The 18,784-nt window shown below is 40.8% G+C and overlaps 1 protein-coding gene and 1 pseudogene across 2 annotated transcripts in view; one reads left to right on the top strand and one right to left on the bottom strand.

Moving 5' to 3' along the window:
• Window positions 1-18,784, bottom strand: part of TM2D1 (TM2 domain containing 1) — a 59,954-nt gene that overhangs the window by 9,879 nt on the left and 31,291 nt on the right. The window contains exons 4-5 of one of the 2 annotated variants that reach the window (XR_001627609.2): window positions 12,373-12,464; window positions 10,126-10,664 (exon numbers count right to left, since the gene is read on the bottom strand). Coding sequence is in view for 1 of the 2 variants with exons in the window: in XM_001380903.4 (XP_001380940.1) it covers window positions 12,373-12,464 (92 nt within the window). In the remaining variant the exon portion in view is untranslated. The remainder of the gene's footprint in view (window positions 1-10,125; window positions 10,665-12,372; window positions 12,465-18,784) is intronic. The other variant, XM_001380903.4, reaches the window with a different exon arrangement.
• LOC130457738 (U6 spliceosomal RNA) lies at window positions 8,142-8,256 on the top strand (annotated as a pseudogene).

The raw sequence follows: 18,784 nt of genomic DNA, 5'->3' as shown, positions 1-18,784 counted from the left end.
CCCTCAGTTTCAAATTCCTTGCCAAAAGCAAAAAAGGTCTACTACAAATATTTTTGTAATCCTTCCTTGGAGTCTGGTTTGCTTAGGACTAATCCCTCCCTTCATCTGCCTCCTCTCTTTTTCTCCCCATGCCCTTCTTTCTCTGTGTTGAATGAAATGTCAGTAGGATAACCAATTGTCATTGATATTGTGGAGATGACAGTTCAAGAATGGGTCATCAGCCTCTCTGAAGGTAATTTCCAACACTGAAATTCCATTATTATTAGGTTCTTTTATTCTATTGTTTCATCTCTTCTGATGATAAAATAAGATCATAGATTTGGAATTGGAAGGGCTTTTAAAGGTCACCTAATCCAACCCCAACATTTTAGAGATAGAGAAAGTGAGGTCCACAAGAGTTGTCACTTGCCCAAAGTCGAACAGATAACAAGTGGCAAACTCAAATCTTCTGGGCCCAAATATAGCACTCTCGCACTCTTTCCTTGTGCCATGATACCTCCTATTTAATGACAGACAATGGGTTTAGGGTCAGAGAAGTCTAGCACCAGAGAAGTCTAATTCACCAGGAATGGGTCATTAGAATGCAGAATCTCCTTCTTTGAAAATCTTCCCAAACAATAGATGAGCATCCATCTGGGATAGCTTAAGAGCAGATCTGCCTTAAATTGGGAGTGATAGCCTGGAAAGCATCTCAGTCTCTCAGAATACAGAACCAAATACTCTAAGAGGATATCAACAGAAATAAAAGACAAAAGGGTAAGAAACGAAAAGGGGTGGGGGGACTACAGTTAAATAGCCAATGTTCTTGCTGATTTATTCTTTATCATGGAGACATATGGAAATGACTCATGAAAATGATCATTAGAATAACAAAAACTCAGATTTATGTGGCACTTAAAGGTTGATAAAGTGCTTTCCTCAGAACAACCCTATCAGATAAATAATACAAATAATACTCCCATTCTGCAGGTGAGGAAACAAAGAATCAGAGAGAACAGATGAGTTACTTGGAGTTCAACAGTTAATGAGAATCAGAGCTCTGTCTGAGACACGAGTCTCCTACGTGGCACCAATGTCCTTTCCTTTACATATACTGCTTCTAAATGATGAGATAATTTTACACGTAACGCCTTTCAGGAAGGTGAAATTACTTTTAATATGTACTAAGATATGCATAGCACCTGAGAATCAACAAAATGCAAAGTCACTGTCACAAAGGCTGTGTGGAGACTGGTATTAATACTGTTGATCAAACTGTGAACTGGCCCAACCTTTCTGGAAAATGATTTGGAATTATGGGGGTGGAAGAGAAGAAGGTGCTATAGACACAACATTCACTGAACAACAATGTGAAATGGTTATGGTTTGTAAATAAAAAGATAACCAGAAGGAAGCCAACTTCTAAGTAACTGATAAAGTATTTGCCCTAAAAAGCAGGTAACAAAATCGATCTCCCACTTCCGGGGTGTGGGTTGTTTACAAGGGCAGAGTGTAGATGTTGTCAAGAGACGGCCATAGATAAGAAGGTTTTTGCTTAGCTGTTTTTTTCTTAACATTTCTGTATTTTTAAAGGTTTGTAGTTTATACGTGCATGTTTTATATATTTTATGTACCTGTATGTTTGTATTTTAAAAATAAATCTAATTCTTAAAGAATATATTGGTTACCTCCACAGAATGAACTAAAAGGTGGAAATAGGAAAGACATAATTTGCATTAATATGCCTGTCTTCTGGATGAAGCTTGTGATGCAGAGGTAGGAAGAAAGCTGGGACACTTGTGGATAAATTCTCTTTCTCAGAAGATCTACGAGGCTACCCAGAACCATAACAAACATTAGGCTCTTAAAATATGGGTCTCAATGTCCTTTCATCAATCAACCTACAAGTATATAATAAACACTTCCTATGTGTCAGGCACTGTGATTACTGCTAGAGAGAGAAAAAGAAAGACTACAGCCCCTGCCCTCAGGGAGCTCAAAAATTGGGAAGATGCATGGTAATGCCTAGGTCTATGCAAAGGGTCTGGACAAAGCAGATGGAAGATCATTTCTGAAGGGTGGCCCTGGGGAAATAGGAGGGTAAATAATCTCCACACAATGTGCTTTACAAGTATAAAAGCACGACCTGCTACAGAAATCTCTGTTAAGATATTTATTGTTCCGTTGTTTCAATCATGTCTGACTCTTCCTGACCCTATTTAGGATTTTCTTGGCAAAGATCCTGAAGCAGCTTGTCATTTCCTTCTCAGTTTCCTCATCTATAAAATGAGCCAGAGAAGGGAATGGCCAACCACTCCAGTATCTTTGCCAAGAAAAAACCCCAAATAAGGTCACAAAGTCATAACTGAAATGACTGAGCAACAACAACTGGCCTCTGTGGGCTAGGCAAAAAGGAGAAGCACTCCAGGTACGAGGGGACAGCCTGAGCAAGAGCACTGAGATGGGAAATGGATAGCAAATGGATATCCCTGCCAAGTTCAGAACCAGAATTGCTCCTTTGGATTTGACACAAACTCTTCTAGGACGATTTTGCCCAGAAACTCATTTCTGTAGCATGTAGAGGTTTGCAAAGCAACAAGCCAGTAAGGCGGGTAGAGCAATCCATGCTCTACCATCTTCTGCAGACTGGCAGACTGAGGTTTTCAGTGCTATATGTCTTGTCCATGACTCCAAAGTTAGGAAGTGTCCAAGGCCAAACACGAGCTCAGGATTCCCAGTTCCAAGTCCAACATTCTTTCCACTCTTTCTTGTTGCTTTCGATCTGGTACCCGTGCATAACTAAATGTGTTTGTTATGGAATGGAGAGAGTGACAGCAGCCTTCGGGAGAAGAGACAGGCAGGAGAGAACAAGTGAGCATCTGTTGCCAAGGTCCCTCCTCCCCTCCTCGGAAGCTTCCATTAACCTCTGAAATTAGGAAAATAGCATTTTTCCAGGTACCAGTAATTCAAAAGAGTTTCAGGATTGGTTGTGGGACAGTTTGCTGGGATCTACCTCTTCTACCATTATCCTTTGCTTGCACAGTTACTTCCTCAATTCTTTGAAGCCTGATTCAGGCAAGGAGGCGATGTGTTTGGGAAAGAAGGGCCTGGGTGTGCTCCATTAGACAGCACTGCCTTCTCTTTCGAGTTTCAGGATCAGGCAGCTAAAGCTGAGCCAGCTCACTTCCATCTGCCTGTTCCCTTCTCCCCATGGAGATGAAGATGTGTAAGGAGACAGATGGCCCCAAACCCCTGATTCTAAGATGGTAGGGAGACAGAAGTAAATAACAAGGGAGGCTAGGATTAGAGGCAACTGGCCAGTGGGGAAGAAGGAGTGCTGGTTAACACTCCCCAGGCCCCAAACCAAGCCAGTGGCAAACATCTGGCTGGTCCTACAGTTAACTACAAGCAAAGGCTTGAGATTTGGGGTAATTCCTCTGGAACTTGAGAAATATTTCTCTGGCAAAAGGACATCTTGGGGAATTTTCACTGTATACTGGTATCAACATGGAGAATCCTTTATTAATCCAGCACTATGATTTTTCATCACATTCTTGGGCAGCATGCTCATTCAGATAAATTTTTTATTTCACTTTTTTGGAAAAAAAAAGCTTCTGCCTTATCATGATGTGCTATCTTGTGATATTCAAATCCTCTGATTCTTAAAACTAAAGTATGTGTTACAGAAAGTCTGCCAAGAGCTCTGCTCCCTGGCTCCACACAGGCACCATCAGATAGGAAGAGTTTAGAAAACGCACCACTGGGAGGTGCCACGGAGAGTCCAGGGAGGAGGCTGCAGCTTCCTTCTGAGCTGTGAATCCTCCTTCCAATGCCAGGCTGATCAAGAATGATGCTGCCAGCTGACTAGTGACAAAGCAAACCCCAAACATCGCCTTTAACGATGGATTAGTTAAGTAATCAGACTTCACATCTTAAAAATAGGAATTCAATAATAGGATTTACTCAGCTACAAAATGAAATGGTGAACAGAGATTAATTTTTTAAAGTAACCTGCTTGATTACAAGTTAGTTCTTGCAGAGATGCCCTCAGTCTAAAGAGTCTCTTTTAAGACAAGAGATCATTTCTTACTTAAGGCAGTCTCCTTGCCAAAACCCTGGAGAGTTAGACAATAAATCTGGTCATTAGTGACCAGGATTTCTTTTGCTCCTATACCTAAACAGAACAGCTTTCAATCCTGGAAGAAGCTTAACTTGCCAATCTTTTTTATTTGGGTTTAATAACTCTCCATTCTATACCAGTCCAGACGGGTAACTTCAAACTTACTTAATAATCATATTTTTAAACCACCAGAATCCTATGGACGAACCTAAGATTTTAAACTCCAGGACTAAAACTACAACACACTGTTATTCTCATCATAAGAAAATATTTACACTTTCCTCAAATGAAGAGCATTAGGAAAAGGGAGTACTGTAGGCAGCAGCTCCAAAAGAGGCTTTATCTTCAAGAAGCCATAATCTCTTAATGCAACAGATGGGCAAAATCAAATGTGCTGGTTAGAGCATATCAGAAAAAAAAATGTCACAGATGTTAACACAGAATTAAACATAAAGACAGAATATTATTAGAAGAACAAGACTTCATTTTGAGCAGACAAATGAAAGGGTTCCAGATGAAGCAGCCTTGATGTATTCTGTATTAAACACAGAGCAGACTGAAGGGGATGATGGGAGGCCTGAAAAGGACAAATTTCCTAAAATTGAGCAAAACAAATTTTTTAAATCTTATCAAACTTTTCTGGTAGAAAAAACCAATTTCCCTTGCTTTCTGCTTCTGGACAATGAGTAAACCAAAGCAAGGCCCATAATAATGAATCTCTTAAACATAACCACATTTTCCTCCTGCATTATTTGCACTGTTTCTTCATGATCTGTTCTCATCAGCTTCTGCCTATAAACAGTTTGGATGGAAATGAAGCCTGAACAAATATGATCACTATTTTTGCACTCAAAAAAAAAGTTATAAAATCAAAATATGGGAATGTTAGGATTTAACAATAATAATTTCTCAACTCTGACTATGCTTGCCAGAAAGGCATATCTTTTCTTTAAATTAACAACCGTAGTGCTCCTCTGGGGCTATTCCTTCAACTCACACTGGAAGGGTGGGTAGCCCCACACAGGGACAAGGACTCCATGGTCAAGGGTGACCTAGTAACTCTGGGAGTCTACACTCCTAAAGCCAGAGCTCACTAGTCCTCTTCAAAAGTCAGCCAGAGGACCCAGAGAGCTCAAATCACAGGTATTGACTATAACAGTATGTAGCAAGAATAGTGACTTCAGAACATCTCTCCCATAGACACACATCCTCAGTGGTAGAAGGAGCCCAGATCCTAAGGTGAAAGTGGTTGGGTGCCAGGCACACAGCACTGCCCATGGCATGACCCAGCCTGCCACAATGTCCTTCTTTTCTTCCAGTGACTTCTCGCTTCTCCATCTCACAACTGCATGGCTGAATGAAGGGCCTGCCTCTGCAAGCCCTGGGTCAGCTACAAAACATCCCTGTCAGTGGGGAAGAGAAGAAAGAGGGCATCTTTTTCCCCAGGAAAGACTTCTCTTGGGGGGGCTGGGCTGTTCCTCCACAGCTGGTTCTCTTCTCAATTGCCAGAAACTGGCTCCTCTGTCAGAGGCAGTTGGGACTGGCCCTTCTTTCTGCCCAAGGAGCTTCCTCACATCTCCAAAAGGATTGTAAAGAAGCCTAAACATCTCATATTTCCCTTACACTGGTCAACCAGACTGAAAGGGGGAAACCCTTTACACAATAGTCTGAAAGGGGTGAACTCTTGTCTCTGAACCTAGCCCTTAATATCCTATACATTTCATCAAGTAGGGCTTTTTGGGGTGCAGGGAGAACTCAACTAATCAAGGTCCCCTGATCACCTCCCTATCCCCCATGTAATTATTCAGTTCAATTGTGAAATACCTCAACATTGCCCACCTGAGAAAAAAACACCAACTAATTTAAAAAGATTTCATAGATTTCCCTCACTGAAACATAGTGTTATGAGAAATATATTAAGACTGGCCATTTTTATACTGTGAAAAGCAGTGTTGCACAGAAGCTAGACACCTTCTTACCCAGGAAGCCCTTCTCCTTCATCCTAATAAGCTGCCAAACTTTGCTGTCACTCCCAGAGGAGGCAGCATTCATCCCCTTCTCTGCCCCAAGTCCACCAGCTGGGTTCAGGCCCTGGTGGCCTGGGATAAATGCACAAATCTTAGAAGGGTTCTCTAGGCACCAAGACTCATCCCCAATCCCCCATACACACAACTGCCAAGGCAATTTTGCTTAAAAATATCTAGTAGTTTCCCAGGAGCTGGGAGGCAGTTTTCAGCAGCCAATGGCGTGTGTGCCACCATCACCACTTCCTCCTTCACAAAGGGAGAATCTGGAGAAGGAAAAGCTCTCTCTGCTGCCCTTGACCCTAACCAGGAGGAGCCAGTCTGGAGGTGAGAAGGGGAAAGTGAGGCACAATCTGAAGAAGGGGCTAAATCTCAAGCCCCAGAGAGAGGACAAGCAGAATCCACAGCCCACAGGCAGGAAGCTCCCAAAATAAAATTCTGAAGACATGAAGAAGAAAATGGGGCACTATATGAGGAGAAGCACCACCATATGAAGAATCACGACATGATGGGAATCAATAAACATCTACTAGGAGCTCACAATGAGCCAGGCACTGGGGATACCAATAAGGAAGACAGTGCCTCCCCTCAAGGAGCTTACAGTGATGGGGGCAACAAAAGGAAACTGAAAAACAGGGGGAAAGCTAGGGAAACCTTGCAGGGGGGATGATGAAGACAAACCAGGCAGGGCTGCTGGTGGCACATCAATTCCTCAGCACCTCCTGTCTTCAGAGCTACAGAACCTGACTATGAGGGCAGGCAAGTAAGGAGGTATTTAGGTGAGTGGGCCAGGCCTGCAGTAATACTGGAGGAGAGAGATGAGAGGGGAGGAAGGAGGATGGCAGAGGGCCGGGGGGAGAAGGGCAAACACTGCCCTATTAATGTATGGGCTCCTCCAAGGCAGGCATTATGATCCACCTCCCCTAGCACTGATCCAGGGTGCTTCATGGTTGCTTCACAAGTGTCTACAGTCTAAGTTTCAAAAAAGAAATGAAGAACAAGTCTGAACGACAGAGACATCCAGTGACTTTCCAGATTGCTGGGTAAACTCAAGCATGTGTTATCAAAAACACGGTTCTAAGAATCACAAAAAGCCGGCATTGCTTCATGATGAGGAGTTTCCACCCCAAAACTCTTTTTCTGGCACTCTGGGGATCTTCCTGCCCTGCAGCCTGACCTGGCCTCCTAGCTCCTTACCCCCTGGTCAGTCAGAGTAAGGGATCCTGCCTCACACCCCCAATGCCCTTGGCTTTCTGCCTATTACTCTGGGAACAGCTATTAGATCAATTAGATCAATGGATCCTGGAAAGGACAGGCTGATCAACTGAATTGTGACGACTCAGAATGTAGGTAACTTCCCAGATCCAAACGCTCCTTGGCTGCCACTTGCAAAAATGGGATTTTTGCCTTTTTGAGAGCAAGGACTGTCTTGTCCTTTGAATGGGTATCTCCAGTGCTTGGCACACAATAAGGGCTTAACCAATTTATTTTCATACATTCGCTCACTGAAAAAGTTAAAAAGTTGGAAATTCACAGAATTTGACAGTTTGTCAAATAAGGAAGAGGGGTATGGGTTAGATAATACTAATTAAGACTACTACATAGCTACAGCTAGGTAGTAGCATAAAGCATAAAAGGCTGGGAAGATCTGAGTCCAAATCCAGTTTTACACACTTACTAGTTGTGCAAGCAACCCTGAGAAAATTACTTAAACCATTTGCCCCAGAATCCTCATCTGTACAATGGCAATAGTAACAGCACCTACCTTCCAAGGCAGTTGTTCATCAAATGAAATAAAAATTATAAAGAGTTTAGCTCAGGGCCTAGCATAGAGTAAGTGCTATATAAATGTCAGCTATTACTATTTATTATTTAAAACCAAACTGAACTGCTAGAACCAAAAAGCAGATATTAATGGTTCAATGTCAGTGGGGAGGGGCTCAGTCTCTAAAATGATCCTTTGCTATAGAACATTTTTATCAAAACTAAAATAAAACCATAAAGGGAATGCTTCTCATGTTCCTTTCAGGGAGCAAAGAAATTAAAATTAGAACAATACAAAGAAGATGAGCATGGATGTGCTAATCCAAGTGCAAGGATGACCCTTAAATTCAAGAAGCATTCTGTTTTTCTATTACACTCTGGCTGAAGTAAAAAAAGACAGGGATCATAATAAAGAACTCAGACAAAACAAAATCAAACAAAGACCTAATTAACAGATCTAACTGAGGAAACTACATTTTGCCAAAAGTTAACATAAGCAGTGTACTAAAGTACTAAACATATTGGTAATAAAAGCATCCAAATTCTTAAAAGTTAAATGAATTATAGGAGGAAATAGACAGTAATGTTATAATAGTGGGGAAATTCAACTCACCTCTCTCAGACCTAGATAAATTGAACCAAAAAATAAACAAGAAAGAAGTTAAGGATCTGAATGTATTTTAAGAGAAGTTAGATATACTAAACCTCTGGAGAATACTAAATGGGAACAGAAAGTAGTATACCTATTCTCAGCTATACATACCACAATTACAAAAACTAACATGTACTAGAACATAAAAACCTCACAAAAAAAAGAAAAGGAGAAATATTGTCACCCATAATGCAATAAAGTTAAGTTCAAAAAAAGGCCTTTGGTGCATAAATCAAAAATTAATTGTTGGGGGGGGGGGGGGAGACTGAGAATCAGGCCTAAAGACAGGAGGTTCCTGGGATCAAATCTGACTTCAGTTGTATGACCCTGGGCAAATTACTTAACCACAATCACCTAGCCCTTACTACTCTTCTGCCTTAGAACCAATACTTAATATTGATTCAAAGATGGAAAATAAGGTGTGTTTTTTGTTGTTGTTGTTTTAATTAACTGGAAACCAAACTTAATCCTAAAGAACAAGTGGTTCAAAGAACAAATTATAGAAATGATTGACAATTTCATTAAAGATAAAGACAACTAGGAGACAAAATGCCAAAATTTGTAGGATGCAGCAAAAGCAGTAATGGGGGGGGGGGGGTTATGTCTCTAAAAGAATTTTACCATCTAGAAAGAATTTTGACTTACGTATAGATTAGTTAATAAAAGTGCCATATTTACAAAAAAAAAAAAGAATGCTTCCCAGATTTGCTGATGACTTGCTGAATGGCAGGTTTAAGAAAATCTCAAACGCAAAAATGGGTCGTATTTAATAATATAAAATTATAAAAATAAATGTGATATTCTAGATTTGGTTTAAAAGAAGGCACTATGATACAATATTTTGGAAAAGGGTATCAGCTTTCACATCTATATAAGGAAAGGGTGTGCCTTAGTCACCCGAGTCGTAATCTCAGAATTCTTGCCACCTCTTCTTCTCTCCCCTTCACACTGTATATCCAATCAAATATCAAATGCTGTTGGGTCTACCTGAGCATTATCTCCTCCTTTCTACACCACCTCCTTTCACTTCCACCCTACTTTAGGAGTTTATCTCTTCTAACATAGAGAATCAGAAAAGCCACCTAACTATGCTTCCTACCTCCAGTCTATCTGTCTCCAATCTGTCCTTCATACTGACGTCCAAGTGATCCCTTCCTGCCAAAAACCTTTCAATGGCTGCCTACTGCCTACAAAAAATATATATAAATGCCTAATCCTTGAATTCAAAGATTTTCACAATCTGGCTCCAGTCTAAATTTCCACACTTATCTCATGCAGTCTAGGTTCTAGCCAAGGCAACTCATTCCATTTCTGCAGAATTTTCCATTAGGAAATTTTTCCACACCACAAATCTGAACCTGCAGCTCTACAAAATTCTCCATTCACAGATCTACCTTCTAGAGCCAAAAAGAGATCAACCCAACAGTTCTTTAGTTTTACGTCTATGTAATGAATGAATAAATTAAAGAAGCATTTTATTAAGCATTCCCTATATGCAAAGCATTGCTCTAAATGTGTGGAAACAAAAAGAAAAAATCACAGTGCCCACTCCAGATAGTCAGAGATTAATGGTGAAGGTAACACACCTGGGAGGTTCTAACTATAAATCAGATGGAAAAGTCCCATAGTCCTTAGGGTTCAAGAGCAAAGCAGATGAAAGTCTTTTCTTTCATTTCATTTTCACTGCTAAAATCTCATTGTTTTCTGATTTTGAGTCCCTGGACAGGGCCAAGCACTTCCTTTTGAGTCTTCAGCAGCTGGGTCTGCAGCCCCCCTTTCCCTTCAAAGGTCTTGCTGCTTCGGTTAGGTTGGCCAGCCAGCCTTGTAGGTGGCAGATGGTGAGGACAGCTGGCTTCTTCTCCACAATGTTGTTTCTCTGGATAATGGCTGAAGGCTAGGCTAGAAGCAGGACCACAGGAATGGGGTGACTTGTGATGATCTATGTCTGCTGATGGTCACAGGTTGTTGCTGGTGGTAATGGGCACGGTACGCTCCTTCTCCACAATGATTTTCCCCCTCAATGATGGCTATGGAGGTTGGACTGATAGCAGGTCTGGTGGTTTGAGGGCAATGCTATTCCCAAGGCTCCTGGGTTCAAGATCCAGTCCTAGGCTGCCTAGGTGGTCTGTGGGGAGATGATGACCATGATGGAAGTCAGATTTGCCTGGCACCTGATCCCTCTCTCCTGTCTCTCCCTCAAAGCACTCTTTATTGTAATCACAGGATCCAAGAATTAAGGCTGTGAGGACCTTAGAGGCCATCTAGTCCAATTCCCTCCTTTCCCAGAGGGGTAAGTGTCCTACCCTGTAATAGAAAATAGGACTCAAACCCAGCCTAAACTCTAAAACCTGCAATCTATCCTTTGTACAATAATGCTTGTAGTGTCAAATTCATTGTTTGCTTTCTTCTTTTAAAACTGGCACCAGTCACCACCTCCTACATTAATTAATGCAATGATCTGTGTTAAGTTTGTCCTCCACAGAAATTCTGAGTCACTTTAAGTGCAAGTCTGATCATACTACTCCCCACCTGCAATGGCTCCCTATTGTCCCCAAGATGACATCTAAGCTTCACAAAGACTGGTTTTAAAAGTTTATCCCAAGGTCTGACCCTGCAGTTCTGTGTTACTCAACAATCCCTCTTTTAGTCTCCTCTGTACTGGCCATCCTCCATGCCTAGAATCACTCCTGTCCTGCTCACCTCTGCCTCACAGAATCCCACATTTCTTTCAAGCACTTTCCCTATGAAGTCTTCCCTGATCTCCCAAGTGCTCATGCCTCCCCCCTCCCCCAATTACATCATATTTCAGTATCACACCTTAATTTTTTATTTATTCTGCAGACAAGTCCTTTAGGAGAGGCAGCATTGCTTAGTGGTGAGACTGGTGGGCTCAGAGCCAGGAGTACCCAAGTTTGAGTCCAGTCTCTGGCACATCCTGGCTGCGTGACCCCGGGCTGAGTCACCACCTCTAAGTGATTTTGGAAAATTATAAAACTCTAGCTTGCAGGGAAGGTGCCAGCCTGACTGGGAAGAGAGCTTCTTCACTCAGGAATCATCAGGATAGAGAAGAAAACTGAATCCATGGGAGTCAATGACAACATCAAATGAAATAGTACAGGAAGAGAAGTGGGTCCAGGACACAGCTTAGAGAAAGATCCAGCAAAGAAGGCTGAGGAAGAGGAAGAGACTCGAGAGAGAGTAGGGACAGTAAATCCTGGAGAGAATTTCAAGAAAAAGAGGGTACTTGCCAGGGTTAGAGACCGTGGAAAGGTCAAGAAGAATAAGGACTGAGAAAAAAGTCATCAAATGTGGCAATTAAAGAGATTACTGATAATTCCAGAGAGCCAGGCTGCTAAGAGTGAAGGGCGTATATCCTCCAGGGACAATTATTCCCCAGAAACTAGCCAGGGTCACAGAATCGGAAATTCTCAGTTGGACATCAAGGGAGGGATTTGGGGAGTCAGAGTTGGGGACTCCTAAAGGGCCATCAGGGTGCACCGAGAGGAGACAAGGCCACAGACCTGGAGGCTGTGGAGGAAGGGAATGGGATGAGAGTATCAGTTGCCCTGGGCATTTCTAAGTAGAGAGCTTCCTGCATTCTGTCTATCCCTACATGCTTTCTATGAAAGTGAAAACACAGACGCGCTCTGCAGACACCGAATGGCCAAGCAAAAGCGGGCTGTTTCACTGCAGATGTCTCACCACTCGATCCAAGGCAGCATATGGAATACTGACTGTTCAGCAGAGTCGAGAGTTTGCCTAAAAGAAAATATCTATATACATATAGAATACACATCTCAAAGTATCACGTTCATTGTGGGGAGAGTACTCACCTAAAGCAGGGTATCCCAAGTAAAACCTGTCTGCTCCTAACCAGCCAAGAAACAGAGAGAGGGCAACTGCCACCCGGTAGGAATAGCCGTTTCTGCAGGAAAATAAAAACCAAGACTCACATACTAATATTTCCAAGAAATAAATGGCATTTTAAAATCACATTGTTAAACACTATAATTAAAATGGTCTGTGAGTCAAAATAAACTGGGTTTAGGTTAAATATAAACATTTTTAACTATGTGGTCTAGCTTTAAAAACAGATTCTTATTTGTAAGCAGGAAATACATGCTTTTAAATGCCATTCAGTCAAAAAAAATAATGCACATAGTAGGTCATTAATTTTTAAAAATCAGGTGAAATTTAATATGGTTATCATTTAATGATTTCTATTTAATATAAATTAAAATTACAGATAAAGACAAAATCCCAACACAATACTGGTTAGGAGATTTCTACATAACCAAAATCTACTTTTGTAAAAGTTCATGTCAACCACTATATTTCTTTATCTCACACTCAATCTCTACCATAATCTTCCCACTTACAGAAGAGGACTCACTCTAGTTCCTTTTTACCATTTTTCAAAACTCTGCTTTACCTCCTTTTTCTCTTTGGTCTCACTAAGGCCAACACCGCCACCTGAATCCTATATACAGCAGTTGTCCCTCATCTCTCCATCTTCAATCTCTCCCTCTCCACTGATGTCTTTTCACAGCATCCCAAAGCTTTAAAAAAAAAAAAAATTTCCTCTTCTTGAGTTCAAATCTAGCTTTAGATACTTACTAGCTATGTGACCTTGGGCAAGTCACTTAACCTTGCTTGCCTCATCCCCTCCACCAAAAAAATTTCATCTGACTTCCATCTCATCTGTCTCTTCCCTTTCTCTGATAAACTTGTGGAAAATCTGGTCTATATGCAATGCTTCCCACTCTCCTCTACTCCTTACAACATGGCTCTGCCCCTCAGTCTCTACCAGACTTAAACTGCATTCTCCAATAACATCACAAAATCCAATGGCCTTTTTCAGTGTCCATCTTTCTTGATCTTCCCCAAGTATTTGATATTCAGTTGTCAGTGTCCCATCTATTTGTATTTATTTGTATATATTCTTTATTTAGTTGGGGACATAATGAATCCCCCAAGAGATATAATATCTCTTGAGATCAAGGACTAGTATCTGAAAAAAATTAATGCTGAATTGGATTCTTTACTAGTAATATTTCTACAGGAAATCATTTCATTTTCCCCAAGTCTTTTTGATCTTCCATAATCAGGCTGAGAGCAGGTCACTTTCTAATTTATGCCAAGGCCTCAAGGCAACTAACTTTTATTTTATTTTTTAATTTATTTATAGCCTTTACCTTTGAAGGAATCTGGGCAGGTTACTTAACCCCAGCTGTCTATCACTTAGTAAAGATTCAAAGACAAAAGGTATGGGCCTTTAAAAAAAGATACAGGAAATCCTTTAAAGCAGGGGTACCCAAACTTTTTTCACTGTCCCTCAGACCGTTGGAGGGCCGGACTATAGAAAAAAACTAGGAACAAATCTGTATTTCGTTGTCTGGGATAGCAGAGTCTTCAGAGCTGGCTGGGACGGGTCTGTCACGCCTTGCACAGGCCCATCACAGCCACCACTATACCGGGCAGCATTATACATAGTGCAGAATCCCTTCCCCCAGATCGCCACTCACCATGCTGATGTCTTCCACTGTGCAGCCACATAATCCTTTGCATGGTGCCTCGTTCTCATTCAGTTGCTCTCAGAACAAGGCACCACACAAAGGATTATGTCACCGGAAGTAGCATTGTACATGAGCGACACCACACTTTGAGGATGCATCCTGTGCTCCTCTCACTGACCACCAATGAAAGAGGTGCCCCTTCCAGAAGTGCAGTGGAAGCCAGATAAATGGCATCAGGGGACCACATGTGGCTCATAGACCATAGTTTGGGGACCCCTGCTTTAAAGGTTTTCCTCTAATGGAAAACCGCCCACTCTAAGGAATTTGAAAGTAGGATGTGTCAGTGTTTTCCTAATTTGGGCAAAGATCCACCTCCCCTGTGATGAAATAACAGGAAGGAACTGAGGTCTCTTAAATCCACCACCTTCTCTTTTGAAATCTCCACTAATGGGCACTGCCAGGAGAGGTGGAAGGGACAAAATGTCAGGCCAATCTGAAAAAGGACACAGATTCCTATAAAAGCAAGTCAGACTGGACTGAGTGTCTTTTGCTGACTGTTGAAAGAGCCATTATTTGTTCATGAGTTTGCATGCTTCCATTAATAAACAATGTTATTCTTGGGGAAACTGACTCATATTCTTTATTGGTTAGAATCCAGGTACAAATCTTCCTTTGACTCCAACATTCAGTTCAATACATTTATTGGATATTCTCTATTTCAGTGGTTTCTGAGACACCACACAATCAAAATTCTCTTTTACTTCTTCTCCTGCGCCTTCTGTCTCTTTCACTTACTCCATCTTCCCCTTAATCTCTTTAGGAGAATGTACCACTAAGAGTCTATCCTTGACCCTTTTCCCTTCTCTCCATAAGCTCACTCTTAAGGACCATTATAATGCTTCTTATCTTTTTTCCTAAGCCTGCCCTCTCTGGATTCCATTATCTATGGGACCTTTCAAATACTGCCAATGATTATGAAGTCTTGGGCAAGAACTAAAGACTGCAGAGGCCCAGGTTATGTTTTTCCCACTGTTGCCTACTGAAGGCAAGGAATTTAGAAGAGAAAAATAATGTGGGAAGCAAACAGTCAGCTAAAAAAGTGGGGTCTAAGAAAGCGATTTGAATTTTCTGAATCAAAGATTCCTTGACTATCACTCTTCCTTGATAAGATTCCTGGCCAGAATGGAGCACACATAACAAAAGATGATCAGGATATATTTCCTACAGGTTTTGCAAATCTAATCAACAGAACTTTTAACTAAACAAACTGGAGGAGGGAGATTACTGCCTATGTGTACCTGCAAAGAAGGAAGAATAAAGCAGTTGTGACACTCACAAATTTGCAGAAGAAAAATCTAAAAAGGAGGCTAGAATCCTTGGTGTCTATACACAAAGGTCCAAAGTTTAGGCAGTAAGCAAGAGGAAATAAAAGTCTGAATGCAATGGGATGATTTTGATCACAATGGTTTCCCTAGGACTTAAGTGTGTCTTGGACAGGCTTTATTCAAAATAAACAAGATAAAAGGGGGCAGAGTTGGGTAAGAGAGTATAATTGATTATACTCACTTAAGGAAATTCAGGTATCAAAAGGAGAAAGCATGAGAGAATATATGAGTAAAAGTCAACAGAGGGGGGACAGCTGGGTGGCTCAGTGGATTGAGAACAAGGTCTAGAAACTAGAGGTCCTGGGTTCAAACTTGGCCTCAGACACTTCCTAGCTGTGTGACCCTGGGCATTTGACCCCCATTGCCTAGTCCTTACCACTCTTCTACCTTGGAACCAATACAGAGTATTGATTCCAAGATGGAAGGTAAGGGATTAAAAAAAAAAAGTCAACAGAGGGAGAAAAGGAAATGATCTTGTCACTGGAGTAAACTATAGACCCTGGGGTCAGAAAGAGGAGGGATTTTAGAAACAGATCAGCCTGGCCCAGAGGTAGGAGGTAGCCAGGACTTCAATTATTCAAACATCTGCTGGAACTCCTGCCACCAAAAGCAGGGCAGCTAATGATCCTAGGCTTGTTTTAATGATAATTTCATCCTTCAAAAAGCAAAGAAACCAACAGGGGGAAAGTCCATTCTGGATCTGATTCTTGTTAACTGTAAATCTTGAAATCTCTCAGACTTGTGAATGTTAAAAATTTCCCCATCGAGGAATTCTTAATTGGAACAAATTCCCTACTGAGAAACATTCCCCATTTTGATGTGAGAACTCGCCAGGATCAGAAATGGGAGGACCTCTACTCCAACCGTACTTAAGACTGCTTTAGGAGAGAAAACTCCTTGCTAAACAATGAAAGTACTTGGACCCATGCTTATAATAAGGCAAGGAGTTCTTTGAGCCAGGCCTGTTTTTAGAATTGATACAATGGGATGCTAAGTGCCTATAAAGGTAGGGCAACTTGTAAACTACTTAGACCTAAAAGGTGAAAACTTACTCAGAGGTTTTCTCTTAATGAAATTAGTCGACACAGCAGCATTTTTTTTCTCTCTTACTAAAGAGATTAATCTACTCAGCTGTGAATTCAAAATGGGCAGTCCTTTGGAAAGCATCTACAGTGATTAGTAGATGTAGGTACTTAGGGGAGGTGACATGGGAGAAAAACCCCTATATAAGAAAAAGCAGAATCTCTTGATATACCCTTTTGGAGAAATCCTTTTGGAGGATCTCTGATGAGGATCGCTTGGGAAAGAATCTCTTGAGAAAGGCTCTGGAGAAGGGAAGATCTTGGAGGACAATCTCTAAGGAGGTCTAGCTGGAAGGCTCTCTGGTGAAGTCAGCTGAGATGGAGCTGGCCTGGTGTCACTAGAATCCTTGTTTAGGGAGACTTTGTGATGAGTGTTAAAAGAGTGACTGACTGATTTCTCTCTTAAGACTCAGGTCTAGGCCATATTGGCTTGAGGCCCTTCATACTTATTCCTTTCTTACTCTCTCTCTCTTTCTTTGATTACTCATTGTATTATTAATTAAAATTCTCTATAAAACCCAGTTGACTTGGGTAATTGAATAATTGGGAATATTTCCCTGGCGACCACCTTATATTTTGATTTAAAACCAAGACACTGTAGTGAAACATATTTTCTACGGTCAAAATTACTCACCCTCTCTCATATCTATCACAATTTATATCTTCCACCATTTTAACTCACTACAGTTTAAGACATCAACCATTTTAAATCTCACATAACTAGTTGAGGTAGAAAAATTAGAACATAGAGATAAAGGGACCACTCTATATTAAAAGTTTCTCACAGAGAAGATGAGAAAATCTACTCACTATCTGAGAAGCAGTCTAGATTTTGGGAAAGTAGGTTTCAAAGGTTTCAGGAAGAAGACAGGATCCCATGGACTAAAATATTTCAGAAGTCAGCCTACAAAGCTCAATTATGAAAACACAAGAAGAAACCAATTCCAATGAAAAGGAAAAATGAGATGTGTCCAGATCTCGTAGAACCAGAAAGCAAAAGGGAAAGATAAGGAATCCACCCAGTAACTTCCTGAGAGAAATTCCAAAATGAAAACTCTCAGGAACATCATAGCCAACATCCAAGCCAACTACCAAGCCAATGAAAAAATACTGTCAGTAGACAGAAAAAAAGAATTCAACTGGTAAGCCACAGTCAGAATCACACACAATTTCATTGCTACCAGTATAAAGGAATAGGGACCTTGGAATATAACATTTCAGAAAGGAAAAGATATGGGCTTACAGTCAAGAATAGCTTATCCAGCAAAACTGAGTATAATTCTACTAGGGGGGATTTTAAAGAAATAGCATTCCCAAGCATTCCTGATGAAAAAGACCTGAGCTACAGACAAATTCAAGAGTTCAACATAGGAGTAAAGAGAAGCATAAAAAGTTAAACATGAATGAACAATGAGAAAAGACTAAACAAGGACAAACTGCTTATATTCAAATATGGGTAGATGATTCATATGTCCACTCTGATCTCTAACATCACCAGGACTCACATGGGAATCTAATTACATAAAGGTCTGGGAGTAGTTCTGTTATGTCTTAGTGATCTTTTTTTAAAAATGGAACTACAGAGAAAGAAGAGCACACTGAGGGAAAAGGGAAAGGGAGGTTAGGGGAAACTGTCTCACACAATTAGAAGACATTAGTAGATATCTTAAAAAATGAGGAGCAGATAAAAAAATGAGGAGCAGGCAAGGGGAGCAATTGACTCTTGAGCCTCAGTCTCATCTGAACTGTCAAAAAAAGGAAGAATCACCCAATTATACAGGTAAAAAGAAATCCATTTTACTCAACAGGAAAATAAGATGAAAAAGGGGAAGGTAAAATTAGAGAAGGGGCAGATAATGGATATGGACATGATGAATCCTAAACAAAAACAACAACAAAAAAAAACAACCCAACTCTAGAAATGTACAAATCTGTAGCCCTTTGTAAAGAAACAAAGAATGAGAACCTGAGAGAGTATCTATAAGTCAGGGAATGGCTGAACAAATTTTGGTATGATATGATGGAATACTATCATGTTGAATTACTATCAATGACAAACCAACATTCCAGAGGACTGATAATGAAACATGCTACCCACTTGCTGATGAAAAGGCAAAGGACTCAATGCAAAATAACGTAAAAAAATTTTTTAGCATGACACATGTTTATAACATTTTTAAATGACTAAATGACTATAAATGACTATACATATTTGCTTTTCTTGTGTGCCCAACTGGGGAGAACTGGTGAATGAGAAGGCAG

This window comes from Monodelphis domestica, chromosome 2, assembly GCF_027887165.1.
Source record: "Monodelphis domestica isolate mMonDom1 chromosome 2, mMonDom1.pri, whole genome shotgun sequence".
NCBI classification, from domain to species: domain Eukaryota; kingdom Metazoa; phylum Chordata; class Mammalia; order Didelphimorphia; family Didelphidae; genus Monodelphis; species Monodelphis domestica.
The sequence above is the reverse complement of the archived record's forward strand: the minus strand, read 5'-3'. Positions and strand labels throughout refer to the sequence as shown.